The sequence below is a fragment of the Suricata suricatta genome, chromosome 12 (assembly GCF_006229205.1).
Source record: "Suricata suricatta isolate VVHF042 chromosome 12, meerkat_22Aug2017_6uvM2_HiC, whole genome shotgun sequence".
Taxonomy (NCBI): domain Eukaryota; kingdom Metazoa; phylum Chordata; class Mammalia; order Carnivora; family Herpestidae; genus Suricata; species Suricata suricatta.
In genome coordinates this window covers 77,861,473-77,874,083 of record NC_043711.1, presented here as the reverse complement: position 1 = coordinate 77,874,083, position 12,611 = coordinate 77,861,473, and the positions used below count along the sequence as shown (strand labels likewise).

Here is a 12,611-nt window from a genome sequence, read left to right as displayed (position 1 = left end):
GGTTTCCCAGAACTGCCATTGCTGTCCTTAGTGTCTGTGAAGGTCATCTGTAGAGCTCTGGTTGGGCTTTGCTCTGGAGCACTGAGTGGATTCAAATGTGCTCAAAGTAGGTGTCCCTTCAGGAGGACAAACAGGGACATATCCTAAATGAGGCGTTCAGTCATGGTTTAGGAAGTTGGACACGGTTCTCCTCTAGGTGGAACTGTTTTCCTTTCTTCCCCTTCTTCATGTCTTGTGGCCACCTAGAATTACCTCAGGCCCAACCCTTGCCCTTTCTCTATCATCAGAGCTGACCCAGGAAACTCTGTATGAGCCTAGTGTACCTAGCAGTCATGTGTAATGAAAAGACCCTTGCTGGATGCCGATTCTAACCAAACCAGAAAAAGCATTTATGAGACAATCGGATATTTAAACAGTAACTGAATATTAGGTTAGAGTAAGGAATTAATGTTGCTTTATAAATAGGATAATGGTATTGTGAATATGTTAAGAATCCTTATCTCTTGTGTTACATATTGAAATGATTATAGCTGAAATATGTCTCAGCTTTGGTTTAAAATAATTCAGTGGGGGAGGGGTGGTGCCTGGGTGACAGTCCTTTGAGTCTTGATTTCAGCTCAGGTCATGATCTCACAGTTGTGAGATCAAGCCCCGAGTCAGTTCCCACGCTGAGCATGGAGCCTGCTTAAGATTCTCCCATTCTCTCCGCCCCTCCTCACATGTGCATGTGCTCTTTCGCTTTGTCTCTCTCAAAAAAGAAAAAAAGAATGAAATGAAATAATCCAGTGGAGTGGGTATAGACCAGTAGTTCTCACCTGAGGGTGGATTTCTCCCAGAGGACATTTGGCAATGTCTGCATATGACATTTGGTCATCACAGTTGAGGTTTTCTGCTGGCATCTAGTAGGTAGAGCCTCAGGATGTTGTTAAACATTTTACAGTGCGCATGACAGCCCCCACCTCCACCCCCCTACAGGGAATTATCTGGCCCAAAATGTCAATGGTGTGCGATTGAGAAAGCCTGGTAAGGATTTAGAAAACTGGCATGTAGTGATCACTTTGAAGTAAAGTGGTTAAGTACACCGGAATTTACTGTAGTGTTCTCTTTGTGTAAGTTTGAAAGTTTTCCATAATATGAAGTTTAAAAATATATGTGCAACTTATATATTTAAAAAAAAAAAAGCCATCTACACTCTCTGACAGTACCTCCACTCTGTAGAGAGTGCAGTTTTCCCAGCTGAGTCTGGCTAGGGCACACAACTTGTCACCAAGCCTGCAGGTGTACTGGCCCTGCATTGACAGACCTTGGGTTAACTACCTACTGCTTATCCCCCGGCCCACGATCATGCACAAGGAGGCCCACGTGACTCTAAGCTTGAGGGGTCTCCAGAACCAGACTGGTTGAGCCAGTACTTACCTTTCAACTGGAGACTCTTCACCTCTCATTGATCTCGGCAGGAGTCCGGTCCCTCTACATTGTCTTCTGCAGATCCCTCTTTCAGATCTATTGATGCCACTCTTTGTTACCTTCCAGATATGCTTTTAATTCATTCGTATTTTTATATTTCTTCTACCATTTCAATGTCCTTTTGGGAAGAGAAAGAAGTAAGATTATGGATTCAGTTCACTATCTTGAGCCAGATGTCCCTAATTACCTTCTTTTAATGCCTGGTGTACACCCCTTTGTGTGATTGGCATTTAACAAAGACATACTTAGTGATAAGTCATTAATCTAGTATTTGTTTAGTGCCAAATGTGTGTGACATTTTGTTTGGGTTTTAGGTATATGGTAAGAAACAAAGCAGATATATAATTCTTGCCCTTGTGGATATGTACTTCTTGCCTTTATGGTGTAAAGGATGGACACTCATTAATCAACTACACCCAAAGTATTATATGGGAGTATGGGAGGTATTATCAAGAGCAGTGACAGTGTGCTTTGTGAGAATAACAAGGAAGGGAATAGCCAGTACTGGCTGGGAATACATAATGTGTGCTTGTTACTGCTCCAAGAATTTTACATGGATGGTCTCATTTAATCTGCAGATAACTTATTTTAGAGATAAGGAAACTAAGACTTCGGGTCATAATTTAGTTTTAGGAAGTCAGGAGAGACCTCACTGGGAAAAGTAACACTTGAAATGAGAACTGAATGGCTAGGAGGTAGCCAGGGAAAGAACGGAGGGAGGCTATGTAAAGCAGGAAAGAATAACATATTTGAAGGCCTAAGGAAGGAATGAACTCAGCATGAAGGGTGCTAGAGGCAGAAGTGGAGTGAGCAAGCAAAGTGTGGCAGGGGATAGGGTGAGCAGGTGCCGGTGGGGGGAGGTTGTTCTAGGCCAGGGTAAGGGAGTCAGGTTTCATTCTGAAGGCTTGGGAGACTATCAAAAGGTTTTATAAGAGAGGAACATGGTCTGACTCATTTCCTTAGGACCACTCTGCCTGCTCTGTGGAGGTAGACTGGCAGTGGACCGAGGCTTATTGTGGTCCAGAGAAGAGAGGATGGGGATTAAGACGACAGTAATGGCAACAGAATGGAAAAAGGCAGACAAAGTTGAAGCACTGATTTTAGCCCTAGAACATATTACTTGTAGCTGGGTTGGGTATAGACGATAAGCAAGAGGAAGAAATCGAGGGGATATCCACGTTTCTTACTTAGCAGCAGGGTGGATGCCAGTGCTGACTGCTGAATGGTGAGGTGTTAGACACAGAAGGTTTCATTGCCTGTGAAGTTTAAGTGGAGATGGCATATAGGCCCACAAGAGAGGTCTGACCAACTAGTGCATATGTGGGCATTGCTAGCATATCATTTGTGCTTACAGCCATCTGGCTGATCACATTGGCTAGATGCAGGTCAGAAATGAGTGTCAGGGAGCACCTGGGTGGCTCAGTCAATTAAACCTCTGACTTCAGCTCAGGTCATGATCTCATGGTTCGTGAGTTTGAGCCCCATATCAGGCTCTCTGCTGTCGGTGAAGGGCCTGTCTGAGATCTGCTGTCTCCCTCTTTCTGCCCCTCCCCTTCTCATGCTCTTCCTCTATCAAAAATAAACAAACATTTAAAAAAAATTTTTTTAAAGAAAAGAGCAGGGACAGAGCCCTGCAGAAGACAGACACTTGGAGACCTGGTGTTGGAAGAGGAATAGGTAGTCAGATTAAAATGAGATGGAACAGCCAAGAGATAGAAAATCAGAAGAGTGCTTTGCTGTGGAGACCAAGAGTTGAAAGTTCTTCAAAGAGTAGGAAGTAGGTAGCCGGTTTGAATGTTCGTTTTCAAATGAGAGCCACATATCAGGGTGTGTCTGAAAATTGCCATCAACAAAGACGCATGGTATACCTCCCATCACTTTTAAAACACCATTCCATACCACATCTCTGTCCACCTGCTGTTCCTTCTTTCTGCACCGCTTCATGGTCAAAGTCCTCACCTCAGATAAGAGTCAGTATCTCACTGTCTTCTCTCCAACTTTATTTCACTCCTTTACGGCTTTCTCAATGATTAATCAACTGAGACCACTCTTTAAAAGGTCACTGATAGCTGATCTCTTATCAAATCTTGTTTCACTTCTCTGCGAAACTCACCTCCTTAAAATTATTGGCAGTATCTGATTGAGTTGATTGCTGCCTCCTTGAAATACTCTTTTCTTGACTTTTATGATGGCGTATTCTCCCGGATTATTTCCCACCTCATGACTGCTGCTTATGAGTCAGTTTAGCTAGCTGATCTTTTAAAAGAATGTAAATCCAGTTATATTTCTTCCCTGTTCAGAGCCCTCCAATCACATAGTGCTTCGCCTCACATTCAAAATTAAATCCACACTGCTTCCCATGGCCTACAAAGCCCCAAGTCTTCTGGCTCCTGCCCACCACTGCAGTCACATCCTGTACTAAAACTGGCCTTGGTGCTATTTCTTGAACCTGCCAAGCTGCTAAGGGAGATTATGCTTGCTGTTCTCTGAACCTAGAAAGCTCCTTCCTCAGATCTTTGAAGGTTTAATTCTTCACATTATTTATTTTTTATTTTTTAATATTTTTAACATTTATTTATTTTTGAGAGAGAGAGATAGAGCACAAGTGGGGGAAGGGTGGAGAGAAAGGGAGACACAGAATCCACAGCAGTCTCCAGGCTCCAAACTGTCAGCACAGAGCCTGATTTGGGGCTCAAACTCACAGACTGTGAGATCATCACCTGAGCCGAAGTCAGATGCTCAACCGACTGAGCCACCCAGGCATCCCTCTTCTTCCCATTACTTACACCTTTGCTCAGTGTAAGCACTTCAGACCTTCTCAGACTACTCTAAAATAATCCCCTCTAGCCCATCAGTCTCTGTCCCTTTACTCTTCATCATAGCCCTTGTCCCTGTCTGAAATCATATGTTTAACTTGTTTGTGAATAATATGCCCCTACTTTCCCCAGAATGTAGGCTCTCAGTTGCTTGTCTGCTTGGTCACTTCTCTGTTCTCAGAGTCTGGAGCAGTGCCTGGCTACAGTTACTGATCAAGAAGACAAGTCTTTGAGGTGACAATAATGGACGCAATACAGACTGTATGTGACAGGATCGACCTTGGCATAGGAGAGACATTCCCTCCCTTTTAGCGGAACAAGAAATGGTGAAGATAGTAACAAACTCAGACTAGTTGTGTGGTTCATGGTCGGGGTTTGGGCCTGGAGGAGGATGACTCAGCACCTGGTTGGCTGCCATGAGAAAGGAGGCTAAGTACTGAGTGGATAGGAAGCCCAGGCGCTTTGGAATGAAGGGAGGAGTTGTTCTGTCTCTGAGCCAGATGTTGCTGTAGTTGAGCTCCTGGTAAAAGCTGGCTGTGGAAAGAGGTACAGAAGAGTACCCACCATTTTTGGATACATAGTACTTAAGTATCTAATAATGTCTCCTTGCTTTAATCAGGAATACAGTTCTCTGTGCCAGGAAACCATTTGCGTTTATAATAGGAACACTGTCCTTTTTCCTTCCTCTCCTGCCTTCCTCTAGATGGAGCCCACTGAGACTAGGACAGAGTGCATTGTGGGCCTGCACACCTATTCTGCCATCAGGATTGATGTGTTCATGCTTTCAAATATTTGAGTTTTTTGTTTGTTTTGTTTATTTGTTTTGTGCTAAGCACTGTTTTGGCTCTATAGCAATGAAAGAAACAGTTTCTGACTTATAGGGCTTTTATTCTAATGCAAGGAGATAGTAAACAAACATACCAGTCAGAGATGGGATGGGTGTGTCACCCTGGGCCCTCACTCTGCCTTTTCCATCCACCCACACCGGCCCTGGGGTGGCAGTGGAAAATGTTCTGTCTCTCCTCCCTGTCCGTGCCCTGCCAGCTACAGAAGCATTGAATGAGCCCTCCGTTGCATACAGTGGTAATAACACATTTTATTCTCTCCATTTCAGATGAGACGCCAATTATTGCAGTGATGGTGGCCCTGTCCTCTCTGCTAGTGATCGTGTTTATTATCATAGTTCTGTACATGCTAAGGTGAGCATGCTAAAGCTTCTGCATTCTCTTGGACTCTGTTTCAATGCCCTCAGTATGCCCACACAGTCCAGAAGACAGTAAGATAAGGACAGTGAATCGGATGGAGGGGTCTGCGGACTGCCTTGTGATAACTAAGATTAAAATTCTACATAATAATGGTTTAAAAGCTCTACATAATCTGTTTTATTACTGGTGGGTGAGTTAAGATCTCAGATCTAACCCTACTGTAGCAACCCCTAAAAGTACCCCAGTGGAAAAGATATGCTGATTAAAGACCTGTATTTCTAGTTGGGGGTTTGAGGCAAATGTAATAAGATCTAGAATCTCTGACTCTGGTGTGCTAAACTTAACCATGTGAATAACAGAGTTCCGCTTCTGATTTTCTTTAGGGTCCTCTAGATATTGCTACTCAAACAGGGAGGAAAAGCAAGGGAGGGGAAGCCAAGGGTGAGGAGAAAGAGGTGCATTTGTCTTCTTCCTGCTAAAGTTACTGCCCTGGCTAATTGGGATTAACTCTGCCCTTGTCTTTGGCTTAAGCTGCTCTGTACTCCCTCGGTTCTTTTGCAGGAATAAAGAGAAGGGAACCTTACACACCCCTACAGTTTGTCATGTGTCTCCACCATTCTGCAGGAGACTTGTAGCCAGACCTGTGCCCACCCGGTCTGAAGCTCTGGGCTTCTCCCTGATTGCACTGGGGAAATACCAGCATTTTAGCTTAATAGGGACATTCTTATCTCCCCTCCACTGTATCCTGCTCACTTATCCCTTTTCCACTTGGTGCAGCTGTCCATCTCCAGTGAGTCCTGGGACTGGAGCCGCACGGAGGAGCCATACAAGCTAGAATATACTGTTAGGGCACGTGGGTTGCAGTCTAGTGTACTGAGGATGAGCAGGAACATCTGAGGCACTCGATCCCCCGGGAATGGAGCTGCCTCAGCATGTGCAGGGCCTGTCTCTAAAAAAACATGTTTATTTGGTGAAGGAGATTCAGATGCTGAGTTGATACATGGAAATATAAGGCCAGTGATTGGTCTCTCTTGACTCTATGCTTGCTTTGTCACCATGAACATTTTCTCGTTAGGTTTAAGAAATACAAGCAAGCTGGGAGCCATTCCAATTCTTTCCGCTTATCCAATGGCCGCACTGAGGATGTGGGTAAGGCACCCCTTAATGGCATGGGGAACCTTAATGGAGAAGAAAATCAAGAAATTAGGAGTTTTGCATCCTAAAAGCAGGGGGGAAAGACTTGAGGAAAGCAGTCCTGGTTCTTGGAGGCCTGGTGTATGTGATAGAATACCCAGTTTAGTCTCCAGAGAAGGGCTGGGTCTCCAGAGCACCTGACCAACCTTGCCCCTTGTATATTGCAGAACCCCAGAGCGTGCCACTTCTGGCCAGGTCCCCAAGCACCAACAGGAAGTATCCACCCCTGCCCGTGGACAAGCTGGAAGAGGAGATTAACCGGAGAATGGCTGATGACAATAAGCTCTTCAGAGAGGAATTCAATGTGAGTTCTTTGCTGAGGCTAGTGTGTCAGCAGGGAGGAGGGCAGACCCAAGGTTGCACCTTTTGAGTCATGGGGTAGAAAACAGGTTTCTAACAGGTTAAGAGGTGAGAAATTTTCTACCAGGTTCATCTGACTCCTCTCCTATGTGATCATAACAAGCAGTGAAATAAGATTTGCCTCACCTTTCTCATCTACCCATTCATCCATCCATTCATTCATTCATTCATTATCATATCTGTTAACTTTGTTTAATAAATACTTATCAAGCATCTAACGTGTGAGGTGCCAAGGATTTGCTGGGGAGCAAAAACCGATCCAATTCCTGCACTCAGGGAACTCACTGTCTAGTAGGAAAACCCCCATAAAAGCAAAAATATGTAAATTCAGACAGCAATATAGGACATGAAGGACTGGTGCATAGTTGTAGGAGCCTGTATTAAGAGGTGGCCTTTTAGAATCTGGAACAGGAGTTGCAGAGTGTCTTAAGTAATAGACAGTAGGAGTAAATCAGTATAGAAATGAGGACCGTGCAAGACCGCCGAGCACGGGCCTCACTTTGGGTACTTAGATTTGTACTTTTGTTTTGTAACTCCCTTTAGGAAGCTGAACATGTTTGTGCATCTGCCAGTTGATATTCCCCGCCCACCAGTTCTGATTCCCATTCAAAACTTCCTTGATGAAATTATGTTTTAATTGAGACCCAATCATAGGCAAAGACATTGGTAAAAGGGAGTGGGGAATACTCCAGGCACTGGAAGTAGCAGGAGCCACTAGTAACAGTGGGTAAGGGAAGAGCACATTCGAAAAATAAAGAAGGGCTATGTGTGGCTAAAGGGCAGAGATGTGGGGAAGTGGTAAGATATGTAAGACTGTGTGAGAAAACTGGGCCAGGCTATAGATGTGGATTGTCATGAGAGAACAGGAGAGCTGTGGACCAGATTTATATTTTGAAAAAAGAAATCGCTTTGGCAGCTAAATAGAGAAGAGCCCATGGGGAGACCAGAGAAGCTGCAGGGAGTACAGCTAGGGGCTGCAGCAGTTGTTAAGAGCAGAGTTGCTGATGGCTTGGCGTAAGGTGGTAATGTTTTGAGAGGGGGATGGACAAAGAGGGACATCCAGAGTTGACTAATTCATCAACTTGGGCATTGTTATACTCTCAGTCTCCTTCACATCTTCCCACTCAGCCATGTGCCAGCTTTGTCACTTAGGCTGACTCCCCTCATGTTGCCAAATGGCTTCCTCATTCTAAGTGCCACATGGAGGTATAACAAGGCCCAGTGGGAAAAGGATGACTGTTTCTTACTGTGTGTCTCCTTTTATCAGTGAGGAAAACTTTCCCAAGAGCTTCTGAAGACTTCCCTTGTCACGTGCTTCTTCTTCAATCAGTCACAAGCAAGGGAGAATTAGGCTTACTGCAACTGACTGAGATCAGTCCAGATTATTCCTGTGTCGTGTCAAGGTTAGGCAGACAACCCGACAGAATGGCAGCCATAGTAGCAAGGGGGTTGGGAAGAATGGTTATTGGGTGGGTGAGTCACCACTCATATCCGTTTCAGCACTGAAGGGCTTAGAGGAGTGGAGAGTGATATGATCAGATTTGCACTCTGAGAAAATTGTCAGCTATGTGGAGAATAGATAGGAAAGAGGCACAAGTTAAAGCAGGAGACCATTTACCTGGCAAGAGGTCATGGAGTAACTTGGACTTGTTTTTGGCTATTGGAAAAATGGCACTGTTTAGTTCTCATTATTGATTGAGAACATTTGCCTCATCCCTGAGATGGCACCCAGCCTGAATACCATAGCTAGGTCCCCAGTGGGCAGTCTACTGTTTCATAATCTCTAGTGACCACTGTTTCTAGGTATTAGGGTTTGTGACCCAATGGCCAAAAATGTCTTGTTCTGTGAAACTGGTTTTTTGTTTGGAGGAATATTGCCTGATATAAAGCATTCCAGTAAATCCCTGGATAGAGGTGGTATTGCTAGAGGCATGGTAGGCAAATTTAAACAGATATTGGGATGGGAGCCATTTGCCATGCTGTCGTGGCCACTGTGTTCATGGGTTCATTGGGCCAGCACTGCGGGTAGTGGAGGAAAGGACTGAGCAACACCTCCTGGGTTTTTAATGCTGAATGCTGTCTGGTGAGCATATCCATGAAGCATAAATATCTCCTGTCTTTCTTGTTCCAGCTATCCATCACCCAGGGATCGGCTTAGATCCTGACCTCCAGTGAGGTAGTGTGATACCTTGCTTGAAGTTCTGTTTCCTGGGAGGATTTCTCTTCTCTACTCATTCAGAACATCCCTTAAGTAGACTATCCCATTTCAGTCCACTTCCAAAATGGGCCAATATGTCTCCCAGAGCCATTTGTGCACTAGGCTGGAATTTTTTCTTACATTAACTGTTGATACCATTGGTAAGTCAGGTGCATCTAGGCTATGTATCAGGTATTCTGTGCATATCACTTCCATCTGGTGGTAGAATTCTGTTGGACATGTTTAAATTTGTGGCTTATTGAATCATATTCTACTTAGTTGATAATGGGGCAGCTGAAGTACCTGGATATCTAGCCACCCATGGTCAGACTTAGAGTCTCTACCAGAGCCCAGTGCTAAGCTGGGAACCTGATCTTGCTGACAGGATCATGGTTTTGTCCCCAAATCCTAAAGTTTTTCATTCTGATTTTTCTTCTCAGCCTTAAGCACAGATAATTAGGGCCCCACGGGATCAACCAGAGCCAAATTCTCTGTGGCCTGGGTTAGCGAGAGAGCCTTCTCTCTATTCAGTACACTCACTAAATGATTCAGAACAGACACCAACATGTGGTGTATGCTGCCTTCAAAATCTAAACTGGCTCAGCAAGCATCAGCCCTTGCCAAGGAGTGAGGGGTATGGGCAAGGAGAAGCAACTTGTCCTTTATGTTGGAGGGGATATCCTGACATGCTATATAGGCTTTGACTTACAGAAAATTTGGCAGGAGTGGCAGGCCATCATTGTGTTTTTATTTTTTATGTCCAGCCTGAACATCTACAGTACATAAATTTTTGATTTTCAAGTCCTGTGAGCTCGATGTCATCAGCATAGTTGTCAGGGTGATGTCCTGTGAAACACACAAAATCCTGATGAACCAGATCACATCAGAAAGAGGTCAAGACCACTGATCACTGAGGCTACTCCTGCCATGAGAATGGGAACTTCTTGGTGTAGTCTTTGTGCGCTATAAAGGAAAAAATAGCTATTAGTCAGTAGCTATATTCCAGGTTCCAGCAGTTATGTTAATTTGTAGAAAGGAGAATGCATCTGGAAAAGCACTTGCAAATCGACAGCTCTACATGATTCATATATTATGATCTGACATCCTTAAATACTGTCAGTCTCTGACGCTTGTTTATTTTGTGACTTGCATGTGGGAAGTCAGTAATAGAAAGCGTCAGAATCGCTAAAACCAGGAGTTACATAGCACTCACTTCATGTCATCACTAAACTCACACATGTAAATGTATTCTCTCATTATCCTGCAACTTCTAATCTTCTGTAGTACTTCAGACCTCTGTAACTCACCTAGAGATTTAGCCTTTTGGCAAAGCTTGCATTTGCTCTTGCTGTTTTAATGGTCCAGTTTATCCATTGGATTAAGGGACCCATGTGGGTGTTCTGTCACTTGCTCTAGATAGCTGTTCCCACCATACCCTGGGGAAATGGGTAGTTCCTAATGTAAGTACAGTTTGGAACCAAACTCTCTTCATCACCTGGCCTGCAAAGGCTCCATTCTAACTAGCATAAAATAGTGGCATTCTGGGTTCAAGGAATTAGTTAGCTCAAGGCCAGAACCTAGTAGATCCTAAACAGTGTATTTCTCTTTATGCCAGGGAGCTACCATGGTAAATGGCTGTAGGTTTTTAAGGGAAGATGAAGAGGAAGTTCATGATATACGAGTGTTGATGTTATGTGGCAGGGTTCTTCCTTACACATGCCTAACACTGAAAGGTTCTGGGTTGTGAACTGACCCAGGCCAGGAGTTGGGTGAAAAGGAGTACTTTCTCTAGCTTAGCGGTCTAGGCAGGGCCCCTTAACTGAGCTAGGCTGACTGCCTCCCAAGTTTTATTATTGGGAGCCTCACAGTGACTTATCCACAACTAGAGATGTCAGAGCCCTGGTGACTGTGGCCTCTGAGGCTCCTTCCATCCCACTAACATCAGGAATCTCATTTTGAAGCCAGCCCCTTCCACCATCATCTCACTCTGGTAAAGACTGAAAAGCATTTCTGAAAGATTCCAGTGCTTTCCATGCACATGTATGCCCTCTGGCAAGGCAAATGTTAATGGATCCTATCCAAGGACACAGTGAAGGTGTTGCTCAGGGTTGAGCCTCTTGGAGCCCCTGTAGCACTGATTCCCCCACACTGTGCCAAGAGTTTTCTGGTTTTTCATTGTTACATAGCTGAATTTAGCTTTCATTCCATGTTTCCACTCGCCAAGCTAGCCTGCCACTTTGTGGCCAGTCTCCTGAGCTGTTATACTACCTGCAGAAGTATGCTTAACCATACCATAATTTGAAATTAGAAATTTGGTCTTATCCAAAATTGATGATCTTCCCTCCTTGGTCTGAGATCTCTAAAATCTGTATTAACAATTATTTCTGTGATTTTTGATGATACAACTCGCTGAATTCCTACAGTTTCCTCTTAAGTATTAGCTCTTTGCTTTTCTTTTTTTTATGTAAATATTAACCTCCAAATTGTGTTGTGCTTGTAACCTGATTATCCGTGAGCGATGAGAGCTGAGTTGTGGGGTGGTTTTCTTCCTCATTAAAGTAGGGTGTGGTGGTGGGGTGCCTGGATGGCTCAGTCGGTTAAGCATCTGGCTTCGGCTCAGGTCATGATCTCATGGTCATGGGTTCGAGCCCCGCATCAGGCTCTGTGCTGACGGCTTGGAGCTTGGAGCCTGCTTCAGATTCTGTGTCTCCCTCTCTCCCTGTCCCTCCCTTGCTCACATTGTCTCTCTCTGTCTCTCAAAAATAAATTTAAAAAACATTAAAAAAAAAAAAAGGAGGGTGCAGTGGAGAGCGTAACAGAGATTTTTAAAAGTTGGCTTTTTCCCAACTCTTCTGTTTCAGCATCATTTTCATTCGTACTTAAGGCCCTGTCTTTCACATTAGCCACCCAGGAAAGATGTCAATTCCATTAGCGTTACCATTCAGCAATCAGCAGAATACTGAAATCTTAACATTTGTTTCAGCAAAATACATTGCACAGTCATAGAAAGACCTGAACTTTTGTGCTCTTTGGAGATAAACATTTGATGTTGGAGCTGGGCATTTTCTTATTATCTAATATTGTCGGAAGTTACCCCACATCTTGGTTTTAACATTTCTCATCTCCTTTTAATTGAGATTTCCCCCCACGTCTTTACCTCCAGTGAGAGTGTATCCCAGGCAATTGCAAGCATAACTGAAGTCAGGAACTGTGAGTGGCTTTCCTCTCCTGAAACTTGGTTAACAGTTCCTTTCCCTGCATCTGAACCCAGTGATCAGGGTTACATTGCCCTCATTTCCCCCATCAGTCTCCACCACAGCCCTCTCATACTAAGCTAAGTCATTTAAGGTTTTTTATTTAAAAACAGAAGTC

At 44.1% G+C, this 12,611-nt stretch overlaps 1 protein-coding gene across 2 annotated transcripts in view; it reads left to right on the top strand.

Moving 5' to 3' along the window:
* PTPRA (protein tyrosine phosphatase receptor type A) overlaps window positions 1-12,611 on the top strand; it is a 164,653-nt gene that overhangs the window by 109,988 nt on the left and 42,054 nt on the right. For both annotated transcript variants that reach the window (XM_029916697.1, XM_029916696.1), the window contains 3 exons: window positions 5,398-5,482; window positions 6,564-6,637; window positions 6,850-6,986. In XM_029916697.1, coding sequence (XP_029772557.1) covers window positions 5,398-5,482; window positions 6,564-6,637; window positions 6,850-6,986 — 296 coding nt within the window. The remainder of the gene's footprint in view (window positions 1-5,397; window positions 5,483-6,563; window positions 6,638-6,849; window positions 6,987-12,611) is intronic.